At 41.2% G+C, this 21,839-nt stretch overlaps 3 protein-coding genes across 3 annotated transcripts; 2 read left to right on the top strand and 1 right to left on the bottom strand.

The window, feature by feature from the left end:
* The first annotated feature begins 52 nt into the window (after positions 1-52).
* On the top strand, positions 53-1,066 carry LOC130998135 (uncharacterized). Its single transcript, XM_057923569.1, has 2 exons — positions 53-394; positions 491-1,066. Exons 1-2 carry the CDS (start codon positions 53-55, stop codon positions 1,064-1,066), a joined length of 918 nt encoding a protein of 305 aa, XP_057779552.1.
* An 8,456-nt stretch (positions 1,067-9,522) lies between these two features.
* Positions 9,523-13,656, bottom strand: LOC130998134 (uncharacterized). Its single transcript, XM_057923568.1, has one exon. The coding sequence runs from the start codon at positions 13,654-13,656 to the stop codon at positions 9,523-9,525; it is 4,134 nt and encodes a 1,377-aa protein (XP_057779551.1).
* Positions 13,657-19,956: 6,300 nt separating this feature from the next.
* On the top strand, positions 19,957-21,094 carry LOC130998133 (uncharacterized). The gene is made up of 2 exons (XM_057923567.1): positions 19,957-20,988; positions 21,059-21,094. The coding sequence occupies exons 1-2, from the start codon at positions 19,957-19,959 to the stop codon at positions 21,092-21,094; spliced, it is 1,068 nt and encodes a 355-aa protein (XP_057779550.1).
* The last annotated feature ends 745 nt before the right edge of the window (positions 21,095-21,839 follow it).

The raw sequence follows: 21,839 nt of genomic DNA, 5'->3' as shown, positions 1-21,839 counted from the left end.
GCTGATTAATCTGTGGTTTATGTATATACAACCAGACTCTGCTAGCAATGAAATGGCGCATGGCAAGTCCAACAAATTCGATAAAACACGACGTAGTTGGTCAACGAGAGAAGAGGAGGTGCTACTTGCAGCAATGAAAGAACTTGTGGTGCAAGGTTGGAAGTCGGATAACGGATTCAGGGCTGGGTATCTCGGAAAGCTAGAAGAGTCGATAAAGAAAGTGTTTCCAGGGACGGATCTGAAAGGTATACCACATATCCATTCGAGAATTTCAACGTGGAAAAGGAACTACAATTCTCTGCAGCTTATTTTAGGGAAGACTGGGGCTGGTTTTAACGTCGATGGTAAGCACATGATCGACATTGATATTGAGGAATGGGATGAGATTATGAAGGTAGTTGAAATTTGAGCAGATTTTTGGGGAATTCGTTTCACATTGTACTTTGTATTGTTGATTATGTTGATTCACTTACTGTCTCCATGTGTGTAGAGTGACCCCAACGCACGCTCGATGCGTACTAAGAGTTGGCCCTATTTAGAGGCATGGAAGGAGATATTCGGAAAGGACCGGGCTACTGGATTGGGGGCGGAAGATGCCGTGGACGCAGTTAATAAAATGCAAAACGGGGATGAAGATGAAGATGATAATGATGGAACAAAAGGCGATTACTATCCCCATTTTGATACAGATGTCCATAGCGAAGCAGCTGATGCTAGTGTGAGTCAGCCTGCCAAGATGGGAGGTGCTGCAAGAGCCTCGAGTAAGAAACGTAGCTCTGAACAAGCGTTCGATTGTCTCTGCCAAGTGATAAGCGACCTCAGCAAGGGTGCCAATGAGAGAATGGACATGATATCATCGCGCATTGGGTATAAGCAGGACTTGGGGCAGGCTAGGAAAGAAGTCTTCAATCAATTGAGCAACATGCCTACTTTGACCATGGATGACAAATTTGATGCATACGAAATCTTGACAGGTGACAAGCAAGCCCTTGAATTGTTTATGGCACTTCTTCCTGACGCAAAGCTGCAGTATGTAGTACGTATACTCATGAACAAAAAGCTCTAGGTTAGGGTGAATATTAATGCTATTTTGGTGTGATCTTTTGAAGTATGGTAATTGCTCTATCTACATTATAAGATGATGATGATGGGACATGTAGATAGTAAGGTGAAGTAAATGGTTAATATATGCTTTTGTATTAGCTTTTGTAAAATTCAGGTTTCACTTTTTTTTAGAATGAAACACGCCATGATAAGCCGGGTCTGGGTCTTGGGGGGATAAAATGTTGTGCTTCTCAATATCCCCCAACGCATTTTCATTATTCCAAAAGCACGTTCAATAATGTTTCGTGCCTTGGAATGGCGTAGGTTGAACAACTCCATTGCGTTTTGCGGGCGGGCTGTGTTTGGCCCCCATTCCTTCAAATGGTATCGTATGCCCTTGTACGGAGTAAGAAACCCCTCGCTGTTGGCATACCTGTTATCACATAGATAGTACTTGCCTGTTTCATTGAAAACTTCAGTCTGTCAGCAAATGAAATTAATTTTATAAGTACAAAGACTTCGTTTACTAACAAGGAGATATACCTTTAGGCACTCTCAGCCCGTTAACCCGTACGAGGGAATCACGCAATATTCTTGAATCCGCGGCCGAACCCTCCCAGCCAGGCAACACATAGACGAATTTCCCATTGCGATCACAGACAGCGAGTGTGTTAGTCGAATTTCCAATAACAAAACCAACTGTTGATGGAAAAGTTGTTCTTCCAATAACAAGTATATACACAATGCATTAACGTCGTCTGTCGGCATTATGATTCACAAGAAACAAACATAAAACAAGAGTCTGCAAATAAATAAAGAATATTACCCCAAAGCAATATGAATAGCTGACGAATAACGTGTATTAGAAAACGAAGGAGAAATTTGACATTTTCAGCAAACAACCATGAAATTACTCATAATTAGCAAATTTCATATTTTCATCATGTCTCTAGTACCAAAAGTCAGCAAACAACCATCAAATTACTCATAATTGGGCACTTTTCGAAATGGCCAACCGAAAGAGCTTACAAATCATATCCAAATCATGCATAGTTTATCAATCACAAAAAACTGAAACTGTCTTTGTTAATAGACAAAACACGAATAGAAATAACAACAATTCATTATTATCAATATCCTCCAAATCACAATTGAATACCACATTCATAAACAAACATCTCGCAGCCAAACAATACACAAGCATCCAATCCATAAGGCTGGGTATGAGACAAGTGGAAATACCTTGATGCTGTTTTGGGAGAACTGAAACCCTAGCTCAACGAAAACAAAATGCACAAGGGGCACCTTGACTCCAGATCTGCCCGACACAACAAATTTTGAAGGTGTCAAAAAACCATGAATTAGAAATAGTCAGAGCAGTTCAATTTGTAGCCCATATCAAATCTGATTCCGATACTCATGAAACAAAATATATCAAAATTTGCATACACACCCAAATTTATTATACCGGCCAGAAATTACAGATTAGAATCAAATTCAAAAATATCACCTGCGACGAACTCCACACTTGTTTTCCGACGAGCCCTTCAAGAACTCGACACCTGCTCTACTTTCGAGCCCTTCAAGAACTGAGGCCCGCTGAGTTGAAGAAATGGCGTAGTTAAGGCGGCAATTCACGAAATTATCAATTTTTTGAAGTGGATCTAGGGGTAAATTCGTGAACAAAAGAATTAGTCTAAATCACTGTTCCACAAGGTATAACTAATTTTGGGGTATGCGGCTGATGAATTATGCTTGAGGAACAGTGAAATTGAAGCGGGCTTACTCATTTGAGGCTGGCCTTGACTATTATTCATGAAGCCCATCAAACATGCATTTTGGGCGAGAAATATAATTTATATCCCATAATACATGCCATCAAACGTGCCCTTAAAGTGTGGATTATATTTGTTATATTTTATTTAATTTAAAGGATAATATATTTATCCACTCTTTGTAAGGTGGTATATAACACCCTTTTTTAACTATAAAATTATCCATTTTCCAAAGGATAAGAGGCTGTCCCAAAAATTATTCAATCTGCCCGAATTTGTTTATACATTAAAGCAAACGAATTATAAGGTGGTAAATGTAACTTATCCCCCCTTAGAGCATCAGCAGTGAGGATGACCTGATAGGTGACCTGATAGAGGGGGGACCACATTGGGTCAAGGAGGCTGCAGTGGGATGACATGATAGCTGACTTGATCTTTTTAGTTTTGATTTTTGTATTTTTTTTTCATTTAATTTTAATTGCACAAATTTAAATAAAACAATTTACTTCAAATTTAAATTGCATTAATTTTAGAATCCTAAAAATTACATAAATCTTAAAAAATTTTAAGACATATCCTAAAATAACTATTTCGGCTCTATAGGTCCGAAACGTGCCCAAACGTGCTTCATCAAATCATGTTTGAGCACAGCAGGCCTATCTTGGAGAATTGCATCTCTGTGCACATATTCTTCGAAGCAAATCGGGGTTGCTCGAGCACTCTCCGTCGAGTCACTACTAGACGCCCTGTGTCCTGCGTCGTCATTTCTCCAATGGGAAGCTCTATCACCTTCGTTCTCCACAATCATGTTGTGGAGAATGATGCAACACATCATTATGTCCTTGATATTTTTGACGTACCAACCTCGCGCCGGACTTCGAATGATTCCCCATCAAGCTTGAAGCACTCCAAAGGCACGTTCGACATCCTTCCGTGCCGATTCTTGCATCTTCTTAAACCTCGCCTCCTTCGGATTGATCGCTGACTCAACTAGAAACACCTCTAAGTTGACTTGCAATAGAACAAGGACATCCTAGTGATGGTAAGTTGACCCAGTGTCATCTCTCAAGGAAAGTCTTTAAGGGCTTTTAGTAGTATCGTAGGAAAAAATAATAAAAGAAAGCAGTAAAGAGTTGGATTATTAAAAACGTAACTTAAACTTAAACGTGCAAAGTAAACTTGAACTGAATTTAAACTTGAACTGAATTTAAACTTAACCTAGGCAAGAATTTAAACAACTCAAATTAAACCTGTCTTAAGAAATTAAATACTTGTAAATTAAAAACCAACTAATCTAGGCGTGAAACTAAAGTGCATAATTTAAATTGCAGAATTAAAAAGAAAGCATAAACATGAACGAAAAACATAAACATGATTAAACAAAATAAATTGAATTGAAATATGAAATACCGTAAAATCCTTGAACGTGTAATTGTGTCACTCAATCACAATCCAAGAATAAAAGCTAAACAAAACTAAATTGAAACTAACTAAAAAAAACAATAAAATTCGAAACTATGAAAGCACTAAGAAAGCAAGTAAAATCCTAAGTTTTCGGCTGCCAAGGGAAGATCTCAAAGGCGTCCAAAAATTAGGGCAAAGTGTGATGATTTACAATGAAAAGTATTGCCCTATTTATAGACTTCAAATCCCTCTAGATCACCATGGAAGTTGCCATGCAAAGTTGAATTCTAAAGGCAATAGAATCGTGCAAGATAAGACAACTCTCCAGCTGTGACACGCGCTCTGGAAATAATCTCCACCCTGGCGGAAATCACGGCTCTTCGCCAGCGGAACGGCTTCCGCTCTGGCTTTCGGTTTCTCTGACTGGTTATTCCGCTGGCGCTTATGATTCCTCTGGCACTTTCGATTCCTCTGGCGTTTTCGATTCCTCTGGCGAGTGATTTCAGCAGCGAAGTGATTCCTCTGGCGAGTGATTTCTCTAGCTATTGCATTTCTCTGGCGATTAGATTTCTCTGGTGATTTCAGCAGCGAAGTGATTCCTCTGGCGAGTGATTTCTCTGACTATTGCATTTCTCTGGCGATTGGATTTCTCTGCAGCGCGGGGCTTCGCTTCTCTAACGCGCCAGAGTATGCACAAAAACGTAATTCTTAGCCCAAACTTCTCCAACATTTGCACTCTTTATCTCGAAATCCTAAATTTCCTGCAAAGCATAAAATACACCATAAAACGCACCAATTTCCAGAAGATTATCTTAAAATAAAGCTCATGAAAGCCCCTAAAATTAGAACAATTAGGCATAAATCAGTCGCCATCGGTGGACTCTTGACGAAACAACGCCACTTCGGATATATGCCGTCGCACAAGTAGTAGCCCATCTGGTAGTAGCGCTGGTTGACCTGAAAGATCACCGGCAGCACCGTTCCATCCAACACGTCGGGAAAAGAGAGTCGACTGGTTCAGAACGTTGATGTCGTTGTTCGAACCAGCGACGCCAAAGAAGGCATGCCAAATCCACAGATCGTGGGATGCAATGGCCTCCAAAATCAAAGTGGGCTCCCCTTGATCACCGCGTGTATATGCGCCGTGCCACGCCTTTGGGCAATTCTTCCACGCCCAATGCATACAATCAAGACTCCCGAGCATCCCGGGAAATCCGTGTTGCGCCTCGTGCATCTAACTAAGACGTTGGATGTCCGCCGACGTTGAACGGCGAAGATAATGGGCTCCGAATGCCCGGATGACAGCCTTGCAGAACCTCTTCAGGCATAGACACCCCGTCGTCTCGTCGACCTTGAGATACTCGTCGAAAGTATCCGCACTGATGCTAGTGGTTAATTGGCTGATAGCCGCCGTGCATTTCTGCAAAGGTTTGAGAGAGTCCCGACCTCGTGCATCATGACTCATCTGGAAGTAAGTATCTTCACCTTGAACAGCCTCGACGATGTGCAAGAACAGCTCCTTCTGCATTCAAAAATGACGTCAAAAAAATGTAGGCCCGTACGTCGGATTGTCGTTGAAGTAGTCTTGCATATGACGTAAATATGCACCATCACGATCACGGTGGACGTATTGATAGTGTTAAATAACACGTTCCGACACCGGTTGGGAGTACATCGTAGCAAGCAACTCTTGCTGCTCCTGGAGCTCATCGATGATCTTTTCCATGATCCCGTCGGACGAAGATGACGAAGTATTATCGAATTGCTCCATTTTTTAGTGTGGGAATGAAGAATAAATAGATGAAGAGTGGAAGAGAGAATTTTTAGTGTGTGAATGAAGGTGAAATGAAGATGAGTATTTATAGAAGAGAAAAAAAAATCAAAAACAGCTAAAAGAGCCGTTGGGAAGAGAGTGAGAGAGATTAACGGCTAAATTCTACAAAATTTGATTTTTTTTTCTTTTTTTAAATTCGGCGCGTGCACAGCACGCGCCCGCCTTTTTCACGATTGTGGCACACCCGATGGAACGGGGCAGCCTCGAGCCATCGTCGCCTGCAGTGGGCGACCTGATCTCGGGGGTGACTCGAGTCCCCCCTATCAGGTCCCCACTGCGGATGCTCTTATACGTTAAAGCAAATATATCCTAAATCTATGCATTTTCCTTTTAAGACAACAGAAACACAACCAACAAGACTCTTAAAAAGATTACCCCACCAAAAGAAAAATCCAAATACCCATCAATTTATGTTAAAACACTTTGACCAAAAAATCAAATCCATTCCTGAATAATTTACCTAAACTGAAACCAATAAAAGGAAATTAGCAACCCAGAATGACGTTAGCAGGGGTGGCGGTGCCGCTACTGTGCACTGTCGATGGGGATTGAGAGAGGTGGTGGCTGTGCGGCGCTGCTGTCGAAACGGGGTCGGGAGGCGTAGACACGGTGGTGAGGTCGTCGGAGAGAGGTGGCAGAGTGAGGGGCGAGAGGAGAGATTGGGAAAGAGGAACAAGGAGGCGCAGCAGAGTGGGCTCAAAGTCTTGGGCTTATTAAATTGGACTTTAAATAAGTAAATTATGGGCTTAATTTATTTAGTTATGGGCTCAAGTTTTAAATTCATCCACTTAGGTTTATATAATTAGCTAATAAATAGATATTGGGCTCTAATGTTGAGCTGAATTCCTATATGATAATATTTTTAAATTGTTTATTTATTGAAATAAATCTATGATTTTAAATTTTTATGAGAAATACGTCCGTTTAAATAAACTATTTTAAGTTTGCTTAGGTCCTTATATATTATCATTTGAATTTATCTGGCTAGGTACGACGCTACTATGACATGCACTTGAAATTATAAAGTTAATTTTCAAGTTCAAGTTTCAAATGTGGGATTCATTTAAATACATCATGTGGTTAATTGTTGTCCATTTTAATTTTATATATGTACCATATGCGTTATGAATTATATCGTTAGGGGTCCACTCAATGGGTCCAAGACGCCATAGTTCTTGGTATGCCACAATGCGTTTACATGTTAGAGTAAATGTTGCAACCACATTTATCAGGGGCCCGTTTAATGGGTTCAGAACATTAAAGCCCTTGGTATGCCACCATGCGAATTTTAGTTATGAATATTACGGCAGAATATATGTGTTATCATTTTATTAAGCTGATAAGCAATCCAAAATAGGCTTGTTTAACTTACTGCTTAGTCTATTTTCAGTAGAGTCAGTAGCTTGAGTCTACTGAGTAAGTATGTATGCTAGAAAATGTATCTTGAGGTGATGTTGAGTGTACCGCGCCAATGATTAATATGCATTTCAATGCTATAAATCAAATGAAGAAAGTAAAAAATACTCAGCAAGTTTTACTTGGTTCGGAGAAACCCTCATATGTCCAAGGTCCATGTTTACAGTAGAATCCACTAACTTAGAATTCCTTATTTTAAAGTTGCAAGTCAGTTGACCAGTCAAAGTCATAATATTGATCCATAGGTGGCAGAAGCCCGTCGTTGTAGATTTTGCGCAAATAAATGTATTGTTTCCTATGCCCACAGCTAGGTTTCACTAAGGATAAATACAATGTCGATCCCACAAGGAGTTGGTATATTATCTTCTCTTGTCGCTGATAACACTCATATTTCCATGGTTTTTAATGTTCATATGATGTTAATTTTATAGGAAATTGAGTGTTGGATGATTGTTTTGTGCTTAATTTGCTTTATCTTGTGAAACATGATTCTTACTCGAACTTTGAAGGAATTTGCAGATTTATTGAGTTCGAATTTGGAACAATGTTCTGAAATAGAAGTTGTAGATCGTCTCGATACGAGTTCGTGAGCGCAAACGGATCATAAATCGGAGTTCGGACGAGAAAGTTATGGCCGAAACAAAAACGTCGCACGCAGCAGTCAAAATTCGGCGACCTAAACGGCGACCGCCGAGTTGGTCGCCGAAATTCCTGTTTCAAATTTGCACTACAAGCGTTAAATTCGGCGGGCGCCGAATTTGGCCGATTTTCAGACCAAAAACGGCGACCAATTCGGCGATCGCCGAGTTTGGTCGCCGATATGGGCGGTTTTGCGAGATTTTCCGATTTTTAGAGTTCTTCTGGGTTTCAAACACTGTATTTTACCCTGACACTATAAATAGGTCTTCTTTTGACCTATTTTGGGCTCTCTTTCAGTTCCCAACTTTTTTATATTTCAGTTTTCTAGTTTTAGAATTTTATTGCTTCCATACATTAGCTTTATTTTTCCTGCAAGATTTCAGCTGTCATTCAACATTCATTCCGGGTTTTATTTAATTCAGTTTTTATTATTGTTTTCTTCTTTATTATGCTTTTGTTTTATTTTAGTATGTCTGGCTAGTTCTTTAATCTGAACCTAGGGTTTGTACATAGCTGATTAATTATGTGTGTATGATTTATTGATATCAATTTGCCTTCCAACTTGTGATTCATGATTTCTGGTGCTTAATTTCTTGTGAATTATCTGATCAATGATTTACATGTTTAGCTGTTCAGTTTGAGTCTTGAATGCGATAATTGTTCAGCCGATTCAGGAATGCATGATATAGTGTTAGCCTTGAGTCTTGAATGCGATAGGTGAAGCTATAGGAAGCTATTCTTTATGTGCTATTTGGAGTTAATTTATTCCTTGGAGTCTTGAATGCGAAAAGGGATTAATTAATCTACGTTCATAGGTGGTCGTTAGAGACACTTGTGAATAATATAGTGATCTTCCATCAGGGTTGGATTAAAATTGGTAATTGAATCAATAGGTTAAATGCATGTAGTTGATTAGTGAAAGTACATCCCTAGGGTCAGAGCTTTCCTTATATTTGAGTTAATTATCATAGTTTACATGCTCTTTAGTTTTTATTATTAAAATGCGATTTTATTATAAATGGGAAAAGGGGAAAAAGAACAAAGAAACCCTTGAAATCACAAAAAAGCAGACTAAGGGCCGAGCCTCATTAAAACCTTTTCATGGAAAACCCCGTGGGAAAAACCAGAAAAGGAAAAAGAGTTCTCGTCAAAAGACAAAGACCACGACCAGAAGAGCGGAAAGGAAAGTTTCTGAAACTCCGGCCTAACCATCGTCCCAAAACAATCCCGGCTCAAAAAGTCACAACCGAAATAAGAACACGCAAAGCAACAAAGATGATGGCCGGTGAGAGCCCGTCGCCTTCATCCAAGAAAAAGAAAAAATAGTTGAACCTCAGTCGGTAAGACGCTGTAGTAAACCAACCGATCATCAACCACTCCAATAGACCAATCCAAAACAGCCCCATGTAATCAATTCTTCAAACGAACGCGACTATGAGTCGCCATATCTAAAGACACCGCAATCTTTATATCCTCAATAGCAAAGGGCCACCACCCTTCGATCCGGGCATGATTAGCCATAATATCCGCCACACTATTTCCTTCTCTAAAAATATGCGAGATCTGAAGTCGAAAATTTGAAAGCCAATTTAAAGTCTGTTTCCATAGCGGGAGAAATCGCCAAGGAACATTCAAAGAGCGAGAATGCAGAAGCTGGACAACATAAGACGAGTCTGCTTCAATCCAAAGCCAGTGCCAACCACGAAAATTCGCAATTCGAACGGCATGCATGATCGCGAAAAGCTCCGCTTCAAAAGCGAACCCCGAACCCCCTTTATAGTGATAACAACCGCGAACCGCACCCCAGTTATCGCGGAATACACCGCCCGCGGCAATGCTTCCAGGTTTCCCAAGCGCCGAACCGTCAGTATTGACTTTAATCCACTGCCCCGCCGGTGGCCACCAGTGAACCTCAATCATCAAAGGGGGCGCAAAAGCGCGCATAGCAACCCCAATTCGCCTAAGCACCAAATAATCCTGCCAAGAGTTATGAGAACGCCCAAGCTTAGGGAAATTGGAATCCATCTCCTTAAACACAACTTTCAGGAACCCAAGAATCAATTTTGGATGGAAACTGGCCTCATTAAAAGTCACTTGATTGCGGCAGTCCCAAATTTTCCAAATAAAATTAATCACTCCAGCTTTCCAGTAGGACCGAACCAACGGACTGAAATCCGTGTTCCATGCAGCAGCCAACATGGTATGAATATCCAAGCAGTCCAGCATTTGCGACTTGGCAAACCAATCAAAGAAAACCACCCAAGTCTGCCGAATAACACTGCAATTCCAGAACAAGTGGTCAATAGACTCCTCAGCCAACCCACACATCACACATCTGTTGGGGCCGTGCATGCCCCTTTTGATTAGACCATCCAGAGTCGGCATCTTCAAATGCAGAATCCGCCATGTGATAAGAGATCTTCTATCAGGAATAAAACGCTCCCAAATCCAAGTGCCCCAAAGAACTTTGGGAAAATGCGGAGACTGCGAAACATAGGCAAGAGAGGCCGAAACCTCCCCACTAACAGAAGGTTTCCAGAAGCGAGTGTCACTCTCCTCCCCAATTGGAAGCAACAAAATATCCACCACAAGATCAGGAAACTGAATAATAAAATCCGGAGTGAAATGCCAAACACCATCATAGAAGTAATCACTCACAGCTTGCTGCAGGAAGTCTCTCATAAAAGGCGGAATATGAAGCTTGTCCGCCAACTTGTAACCCAGCCAATCGTCATGCCAGAAATAAATGTGTTCTCCAGTGCCAATATAGGAATAAGAATCCATCACCAAGGAGTTCACATGCTCCCTCACGCCAGTCCAGAATGGCGAAGAAGCCAAGAACATCTTAGCATACCCAAAATTCGACAAGTAGCGAGTCGCCATGATCGCAGGGGCGAATTCTCGGCCTTGCACAAGCTTCCAGGCCATCTTCATCAAGAAACTTCTATTCATGGCCGAGAAAGACCTAACCCCGAGGCCACCCTCCGAGCGAGAAGCGCACACCCTAGACCAGCTCACCGGGCACGAAGGCTTTTTGTTTACATGTCCCGACCAAATAAAGTTGCGGCACTTTCTATCCAGTTTATAGATGAGGGATTTAGGCCATCTATATATCATCATAGAGTGCGTAACCGAACTTTGTATCACAGAACGAACCAAGCAAATTCTGCCAGCCATAGATAAGTGTAGCCCCTTCCAACTTGAAAACTTATTGACAATCTTATCATAAATACCAATCAAGTAAGAAGCACGCATGCGCCCAGCGAAAATCGGGACTCCCAAGTAAGTAACCGGCAAAGATCCCATTGCAAAGCCAAGCTCACTAATCACACGATTCTTCATAATGGAAGAAACGCCCCTCCCGAAGAAAACGTGAGACTTAGTAGGGTTACAAATTTGTCCCGAAATATCACCATAGAAATCCAAGATTTTTTTGATTTTGCGAGCGTTTTTCATCGACGCCTTACAGAAAATCAAGATGTCATCAGCATAAAACAAATGAGTTGGAAAAGAGGCCTTTCTGCTGAAATCCATGGAAGTAATGTGACGAGAAGTCACACAACTGAGAAATAAGTGACTCAAAACATCCTCAGCAATTCCAAAAAGAATAGGAGAGAGTGGATCACCCTGCCTAACTCCCCTAGAACAAGCGAAGTAGCCACTCAGCTGCCCGTTGTAAAGAATGGAAATCTGGGCGGAGCTGAAAATAATGGAAATCCATTCAATGAACTTTCCATGGAAACCGTTAACCCTGAGCACGTTCAGAATAAAGTCCCAGCGCATAGTATCAAAGGCTTTGCGAATATCCACTTTGCACGCCATATTCGATCGTTTGCCTGTGCGATTCATGCAGCTAAAACCTTCAGAGCCAAGCATGATACAGTCATGAATCGAACGACCTCCAATAAACCCAAATTGGTTTGGCGACACCCCAACAGCCGCCACTTCCCCCAATCTGGAAGCGAGGATTTTGGAAATAATTTTAAAGAAGAAATTTGACAGAATGATAGGTCTCAAATCAGCCACCGTCTCCACCACATCCTTTTTTGGGATCAAAATTAAGATGCTAGCATTACAGCCTGCAGGCAGATAAGAATTAAGGAAGAAAGCACGCACCGCAGAAAGAATATCCAGTCGTATAATGCTCCAACAGCTCTGAAAAAACTTCCCAGAATACCCATCCGGACCCGGCGAGCTATTCGCATCCAAGCTAAAAACCGCAGCCATAATCTCCTCATCATCAGGTATATGCGTGAGCTTCCCATTCTGATCCTCAGACACAAATTGATCAATAATACCTTCCAGCATATCCCAGTTCACATTACTGGGGCTTTCATCTTTAAAAAGAGAGGAAAAGAAATCAATAATATGCTGTTGAATATTCCCCCTATCATACGAGACAACATCGGCAATCTTCAAGTGCTCAATCCTGTGACTTTGCTTTCGAAAGCGAATAGCACGATGGAAAAAAGAAGTATTACGGTCTCCGTCAGAAAGCCAGTGCGCGCGATTTTTTTGTTGTAAAAGACTGTTCTTCCTGGCCAGGAAAGAATACAACCGAGCTTGATGACTGACCTCCTCCTCAAAAAGAATGTCTGTGTAACCATGGTCAGAAATCGTGTTCTGCACGTCGAGCAACGAGACTTGCTCAGAATTAATCTGCATATCGACCTGCCCAAACACATCTTTATTCCACGCCCTGAGGTCATTTCTGAGACGACGGAGCTTGAACATGATTTTAAAAATAGGACAGCGAATGTCAGTCGCAGCATCCCAAGAAGACGCTACTCGCTCAAGAAAGTTAGGGTGTGAAGTCCACATATTCAAGAATTTGAATCGTCTCCCCTTACCCATCTCATCGCTGCATTGGAAAATCAAGGGAGAGTGATCAGAGGTAAGTCTTGGGAGCGCATGGGTGTTAATCGAAGCCCACAAATTCGCAAAACCAGGAGAGAAAAACGCCCTGTCCAATCTAGATTCCACATGCCGAGGAAGTAAAATCCGACCAGACCATGTAAAGCGAATGCCAGAAGAAGGAGATTCAATCATATCTGAAGCCTCGATGAAGTCGCAAAACTCGCTGCAAGAACTTCTCAAAGGCGCCGCCAAACTACGTCGCTCATGCGCTCCCTTAACGGCGTTGAAGTCCCCAATAAACACCGTGTTCCCATCAACAAAAGAAAGAAGGTCAGTCCACAATGCACGTCTAGTAACGTGGTAATTCGCACCATGCACAACAGCAACTCTAAAAGAGTATGTTTGCCAAACACAATCAACAATAATGACTTGATCCGAGGAGAGCAGAATCGTGGTCTGGACATCCGGACTAGTGAGCAACCAGATGTTCGGTCTCCGAGGCTGTCGAAAATTTTGATGTCGAGGGACCAAATTAATCGATCTCCAATAGCTCTGGCGAACTTTCTGAAGACTTTTCTTAGGCTCAATAATGCCTACAAGTAAAGGCAAAAAGGAACGACAATGCTCCTTAAGAAGAGATTTAGAATCGTCCGAAAAGCCTCGGACATTCCAAACCAAAAAATTCATAAGAATTATTGATTGATTCTGGGCTGAGAAGACCCCAGCTCCGCTTCCTTATCCCACCGTTTGTTTGCTACGTTGTCCATAGCCTGCAAACTCTCCGACTCTTGATAATCAACAATATAATCAAGTGGTTGATGCCCAGCATCAGCTGCCTTCCGGAGACGATTTTTGATACTTTCTTGCTGAAGAAGAAGAACCTTATTATGATTGCGCGCATTCTGATCAATCTTGGGAGGACGCCCTCTGCCACGTTTAGATAAGCTTGATCCTGAGACCTCATTCTTTAACCTCTCCACTTTAATATCATTTTCTATAGCAAGAATTTTCTTTTCCTTGCTTGTTTGGTCAGCCGAAAAATGAGCAAGAGTGCTCTGCGCAGTCTGCTGAGTAATGGTTTCGCGATCCCTCCCATGTCTCTCCTCTTGAAGAGAAACCTGAATCAAGCCTGCTGCCACATTCTCCGTAACGTCCCCCCATGGTTCGTTCATTTGCTCCACCTGAAGAGAAGCTTGGTGCGAGACTACTGACACCTTTTTCGAGACATCCCCCAACTGTTCTATCCGTTGTTCCCCATCAACCTGCAAAATAGATCCTTCTGCCGTCATTAAATTGACGCCCCCTAGCTGTTTGGTGAAAAGTTCCACCGAAAGAGGCTGCTGAGATTCCCTCTTATCAGTAGCATGTCCCATCTGTTCTATGCTATGCTCCAGAGAAATATGTTTAGTGGCAGCAAATTCCCAACCCTTCTCTTGTTGTTGAGATCCCATTCCTTGATTAAAATTATTTTCATCCGAAGCAGTGTTCAAGTCGATGTCCTCCTCTGTGTTCTTAAGAATGGTATCCTGCTTGTTAGTCACCAAATCCTCTTGAATCGAGGAATTTTCGAGGATTACGAATCTGTTACCATCCTGGGACCCCAGTTGATTGTGCTTAGACTCCGAACTCCTGTTACACAAATTTTCCAAAATATCCGGCCCTGTAAACTCCTTGGGCGAAGTAACACTCGCTTCCTTAGCTCCATCTTCCGACTCCGAGTCAGATGCTACCTCTCCATCGAGAGGCTGCTTACTCTTGGCCTTCACAACAGCCTGCCATTCCGGGCCTCTAATGATCTTCGCCTCAGGTTCAACATTTTTCCCTGCTTTTCCTCGCCGACACTTGTCCGGCGAGTGTCCAGTTATCTTACATTTAGTGCAATATAAAGGAATATATTCATAACTGAATTCAATGTTAAAAAAATACTCGCCTCCATCGATAGTCATGAATTCCGGGAGAGGTTGAGAGAGATCAATTTCCACTAAAATACGAGCAAAGTGAGCTACTTCATCATCAATAGACGTACCATCAATCTTCAACGGTTGTCCCAACCATCGACCAATGCCCGAAAGAACCTCCGGATGCCAGAACTCCACCGGCAGGTAATAGACTCTCACCCAAACTTGAGCCAAGGAGGACGATTCTTTATAGGGGTTAAAACAGCGAGCCCAATCACGAAGACGTATCGAACCTGCATGAAGATCCCAGATCACATGTCGTTTAGCGGTAGCCTTATCTTCCTTGTCTAGGAACTTTAAAGTATAGAATCCTCTTCCCATCGGCATGAGAAACCAAGGAGATTTAATCGCCCACAACGATTGTAATTCCGCCTTGAGTTCTCTAGTGGTCTTAGGTTTTTCACCCTTATTCATCATGAAACGACCAATAAGCGCGTGTTGGAATTTTGACGCTTGAAAATTCTGGATTTCTCGAGGAACTTTGAGCACGCCATGTCCTCCTTGAGCAAAGGGTTGAAGCGCGTGGAATTTATGTGCCGGTAAGTCCGGCTTCCTGACCCTTTGGGGGGCCGTGACATGAGCATAAGAGGACACCATTCCAACAGCTTTCGCGGTAGAAGAGGAAGAACCAAGCAGCGGCTGCTGATTCTTCTGCGCTGAAACACTCGGCAAACAAGTGTTATCCTTGGAGGTTAGTAAAGCTGGGCCAGCAACGTCAGTAGAGGCTTTGGTGAAGTTGTTCGACACTTGGGGCAGATTAAGACCACCCCTGTCGATCGAGGAAAAATCACCGGAGGACATGATCGGAATGAGAGAGGCGCTGGCTACAGGCGGTTGACGGATCGTAGAGATGCGGCGCCGGCTGGAAGACCGGAACGGATTCTGGACAATGGCCGATACAAGTCAACCATCTACAGTGTTTCCAATTTTCACAGATCTGTCTTCAAACCTGCTGCCTGCTGTTGCGGGCTGGGCGGACCTTAAATGCCGGATAGCCGAACTGATGAAGGCTAGCAGCGTGCTTCCGGAGGAGGCGGAGAGCGGCGGCGATGGAGATGCGCTCTTTTGCAACGCCGCCGGATAGACACCTGGAAGGAGACGATCATGCACACCGGGGGGCACCGGCTGATGAAGACAGTCTGCCGTCCGGACTGGAGCTGAGCTAGCCGGAGAAGACGGTTACGAGAGAGGGAGTGATCGACGGGAATTTGCAGGAGCTGGTGCGAGACCAGAGCTGGCAGATCATTCAGCGGCCGAGTCGTGCTTGTTGCCGATCTAGAGCAGATGTGAACGGAAACGGCACGCCGACCTTCGTCGGAGAAGGTTGGAAAGCAGACCGAAAGTAACGAGCTTTCGGTGGGAAAGATTTCGGTGAGTTGACTTCATGCTCTTTAGTTTTTATTTAGTTAATCTTAGTTCGTAATTCACCTTCAAATTCGTTTTACCTGCATACTGTGAGAGTCTGTTTAGGAAGTAGATAGAGTAATTTCGTTTTACAGTCTCTGTGGATACGATACTCTGCTTGCTGTTTTCGTACTACAATTACACTGTTTAGTTGCAGTTATTGTTGCTATAAAAATAGTGATCAGTCGCGATGACACTATCAAACACTTTAGTTGCGGTTTGGTTATAGCGATGAGCACGCGTTGGTCAGAGCACTGGGAACAAAGAACTGAAACAAACAAAAGAAAAAATCAAAAACAAAAGCAACCTGGTTTTGGCATAACCTCATTAAGTATGGGCAAAGTCATCGTTCAAAAATATTCGTTGTGCCTTTTGTGTCATTGGTTGTAGGCCATTTAATCAGTGAGATGTGCCCCTATATGTCATGGTGTCACGAACACAAGTTCACCCTACCCTCATCCTCGCTCTTCGTATTGGGTCGAAGTGGTCTACTTTTATCCCTCTGCCCTGGTGATTTCCCGTAGCAAAACTTGAGTTGTGCGGGTATTGCCCATAACGCATTGCCGATTAACAGACCCAAATGGTCATAAGCATGTTAGAGGCATACTATAACTGCCCACACTAGTCACACTTTACGGAGTAGAATTTCTCCAAACTTTTGCTTGCCTATTATTTGTAACTGGACCTTGCCCAGAACATTACCAACCGATTAATGTTCTAAGTTCGATCAAGTTATATTGGATTTAGACCTAGTGTTTCGGGAACACACGCACACAACTACTTTTCCCATATTAGACCTCACGATTTTACATGCTCATACTTAACTCAATATAGCCCAAACTAGGAACAAAAACTTAGCTAAACATAAATAAATAAACAAAAGTAAAAAGAAAGACAAAAAATTAACATACTTGAATTAAACGTTCAAGGTCTAAACGTAAAGCAACCTCTCCTAAGACCAACTTTGGGCAGAGCAAATAAAAACATAACAGAAAAGTAAAAGGGTGCCCAAAGGGCTTGTTTCCTCCTTCACTATGTTCTCATTAAAAATATAAATATAAAGCTAAATGGTAAAAGTGTGAGGAATGGCTGTGGAATGCTGAAAATCTTGGCCTCTATCCACAGCATCTATGCATCCTTATATAGAGATCACAATGGGCCTTGGGCCACATCCATACAGTCTGGGCGCAACAGCTAGGGTTTCTGGGCACGAGGGCTAGGGCGTAGCCAAAATTCTTGAAATTTGTTTCCTTATATGCTTAGCCCAATTAGATATGCATCTCATACTTTGGCAAGTAAATAACGTCGGATCTCCCTATAAAAGGTAGGTGGATATCCGCTTTCTTCTTTCCTTATGTTGATGGGTGCGCCTTTTTGTCCTTGAACGTCAGTTTTTGTTTCTGTCTCGCCGTTTTGCCCTTGGACACTAGTTTTTTGCTCAAAGTTTTCCTGATATTTATGCTCAGATTTCGCTCAAAGTTTGGCTTGCCATTTTTTCATTGAACAAAACTGGATTCTCCATAGTACTTGGACTGGGCAAAATGTGTACGAGTATTGTGCCCATGAATGACTTCAAGTCCTTGCCTCTTTTGCGGAATGCAAGATGTTTTGTCCAAGATCCTGTCCACCTCTCCTATTGCCCAAAATGTGTCCTCCCAGAAATAAAAGACACAAAAAAAGACTCGATCTTAATTTAAACGATGTACAAAAAGATCACGAAAAATAGGCTCGTCTACGGGTGGGTGTTCGAAGGATTTGACTTCCAACTAATGAACATACTGTTACAATGAAGAACAATTAATAAATATTAATGCGTTTGATTTCTAGACTTAGGATTACAATGAGAAACACCTATTAAATAAGGGAATATTTGTATGCTAACTTTGGAAGATCTTGCATAGAAATTATGGAAGATAACTTATAAATAAGTTTGAATTCCCTGATTCATAAATATGTTGAGCTCTTTAGCATAGAGAGATTGAGAGCTTAAATGTTTATGAGTTTGATTGTGCAGCATTTCTGGTAAGTCCTTTAGTAGAGGTTGCAGGATATGTATACTCCTTGGATAAAATAATCTCATTTGAGAGAACATCTTGAATCTATGGTAGTTGTTGACTTTGAAATTCTTCTTGTTATGCTCCATGGGATGTTGATTTCAGTTGTCAGTTTATAGGACAAGGTAGATACTGATATTCTGATTTTTCTCGTACTTGCTCTGACGTGAATTCTAGATACTATAGGATCCACAATGAATGCAGCAGGGTAAGTGTAGTCTCTGCAGGTTGACTTCGCCTTTAGTTGATGTTGACTAGGGCTGACATGGCTTTACTTCTGATTGAGTCTCTTTCTCAACATCAACATGGTAAACTTGAATCAGCTTCAACACGTTCAATCTTTCAGCTCAACAAATCATATTAACAAGGCATATCTTCAGCAATTTGGATTCAGTCTTATGCACTACTATCGCTTCTTTCTTGATAGTTCTTTATGCTGATATCCTGTAAAGAAAAGATGCACACTCCCTAACAAGTGAGTTTCAATCTAAAGGTTTACATCAGCAGAAACATCATCAGCACAAAGGGTTTTGGTATAACATCAAAATGTTAAAATTTTCCCAACAATAGTTGATGCATAATAATATCAACTCCCAAACTATGGACCAGATCCACTATTCCAATACAAGCAAAATTAGTACTCCATCCATCCACGATATCGTTTTCACTTTGTGGACGACACGAGTTTTAAGAAAGTGGTGGATAATAGTGGGTATTGTTGTGAGTGGAGTTTGGATCTCACTATAATTGTGAGTAGAGTTTGTGGACCCTACTGCTATAAATGAAAGTGAAAACGATACCGTAAACAGACCAAAATGACAAAAGTGAAAACGATATCGTGGACGAAGGGAGTATAAAATTGACTAAGTAGAGACAATCCCAGAAAAGATATGGAAAAATATTAGAAGCGACCTCTTCTGAATTCCCTCAGGGACCTCCCGAAAGACATGCATAAAGGAAATATGATACCCTCACATCCTCCCATGAGCTAGAAGTTGTGCTCAGGAGTTTGTTTGGAAATAAAGAGACATTTTCCCAAGCATGAATAAAGGATCTGGCTTAGTACCAGGGGCGGAGCCAAGGGGGGGCAGTGGGGTCACTGGACTTCCCTGGAATTTGGTAATTTTTGCAGGGGTATTTTAGTAATTTCATATATATTAATAAAAAATAAAAAATTATTTTAGTGCTCAGTTTCATCTCTCTCAACCTAATCCTATAAATTTTCTCCATTCCAATTGCGTCGCTGCTCTTTCCTCTCTGAATCGCCATTCTCAAATCTCAAGTTGTGTCGCGCCGCTTTCCAACTTCTCTACCAACTATCTTTGTCGACGCCGTCGCCGACTATCTGCCTCCAGTGCGCCACTGGTTGGTCTCCTGCAAGCCGCAACTGTCTACAGCACTGCAAGGTAAAGTAAAGTTTGCATTTAAATAAATTAAATTGGATATTGATTGAGTTAGTGACATAATTGCTATTCGCTACTTCACTTGAGAAGGGAATTGATTCATTGTTTTCTAATTATGTGTTAAGCATTTCTAGTTTGAGAGGTCAATGATATGATGGTGCAAGCAACATGAGAGGTGAATTCAGTGGATTGAAAACTTTGATACTTAAGAGGAATCCTAATGCTTATTATGTTCATTGTTTTGTTCATCAGCTTCAACTAACAATTGTTGCTGTTGCAAAAAATCATATCATTGTTGGGTCTTTGTTTAATACTATCTCGCGTTTATGCAATGTGGTTGGAGGTTCATGTAAGCGCAGTGATATGCTTAGAGAAAGCCAAATAGAGAAGATTAGTGAAGGCATTACAAGTGATAAAATTAAGACAGGAAGGGGGTTGAATCAAGAAATGGGGATGAAACGACCTGGGGATACTCGTTGGAGTTCTCATTACGGTACTCTCATCAACTTGATTCACTTATTTACTTTTGTCGTTGATGTTCTTGAGTATGTTGGGGCAAATGGTAGCGATGATTCACAAAAATCTGAAGCTATGGATTTGTTAGATGTTATTAGTCGATTTGAGTTTGTCTTTGTGTTATATCTGATGAAGAAAATTTTGGGAATTACACATGATCTCTCTCAAGTGCTACAAAAGAAAGAACAAGATGTTGTGAATGCAATGAAACTTGTTAATGTTGCAAAAACTCGCTTGCAAGCAATGAGAGATAAAGAATGGGAGATGATGTTAACTGACATTTCTAAGTTTTGTAGTAAAAATGAGATAGAAATGCTAGATATGGAAGATGAATATGCACCTCGAGGAAGAAGAAGGCGTAGAGTTGAGGAAATGACAAATCTCCACCATTATCGAGTTGAGCTATTTTACACTGTGATTGGTATGCAAGCTTTAGAGTTTAATCAAGGTTTTGATGAAGTCAACACAAAATTGATTTTATGCATGTCATGCTTGGATCCTAGAGAATCATTTTCTGGATTTGATATTGAAAAGCTACTTCGTCTTGCAAAGTTTTATCCATCGAAATTTTTTGAAGTTGCTTTGTATGAACTTGAAAGTCAGCTTGAGAACTTTATTGTTGATGTGCGCATGGATGAAAAGTTCTTAGGATTATCAGGGATTGGAGAGCTAGCTGAGAAGATGGTTTCTACAAGGAATCATGATATTTTTTCATTGGTGTATTTGTTAGTTAAGTTATCATTGACTTTACCAGTTGCCACTGCGTCTGTGGAAAGAGCCTTTTCAGTAATGAAGATGATCAATAGTGTTCTTCGCAATCGTATGAGAGACAATCTTTTGAACGATTGCTTAGTACTCCCTCCGTCCCACTCCAATAGTCCCATTTTTCTTTTCAGGACGTCCCACTCCAATAGTCTCATTTCTATTTTTGGTAATGATTTTACACTACAAACAATGTGATCTCACACACCTTTACTCACTTTTACACTAAAAAAATAAGTTTCTTAATCTCCGTGCCCAAATAAAATGAGACTATTGGACCGGGACAGAGGGAGTACCGTATATTGAAAAGGATAAGTTTGTAGATGTTACTAATGAAGCTATTATGCAAAGGTTTCAGACAATAAAAAATATGAGAGAAATGTTGTTAGTTGAGAAATAAATTGTTTTTTTACTTGTTATGTAATTTAAATGACATTATAATTATATTGATGATTATTATTTATTTAATTATTAATTTTATTAAAGAAAATTTGACCCCCCCTAATTCCAAAGTCTGGCTCCGCCCCTGCTTAGTACTACATAATTCATCTGAAATATTTTATAAATATTCTATAGCAGAATTTTGGGACCACTCCACGCATTCTTTTTTAAATAGATATACATGATTGTCCTCGTTTGCTTTCAATAGAAAGAACAATTTTCGCTACAATATCAGATAAAAGGTGTCCCGAATCAAAATACGAAATAACCCCCAATGCTCGGGAATAAGACTGAATTACCCTAAGGTATCATTCTTTTATAAATACCCCGTC

This window comes from Salvia miltiorrhiza, chromosome 8 (assembly GCF_028751815.1).
Source record: "Salvia miltiorrhiza cultivar Shanhuang (shh) chromosome 8, IMPLAD_Smil_shh, whole genome shotgun sequence".
Taxonomy (NCBI): domain Eukaryota; kingdom Viridiplantae; phylum Streptophyta; class Magnoliopsida; order Lamiales; family Lamiaceae; genus Salvia; species Salvia miltiorrhiza.
Note: the sequence above shows the minus strand (reverse complement) of the source record. Positions and strands in the feature narration are given on the sequence as shown.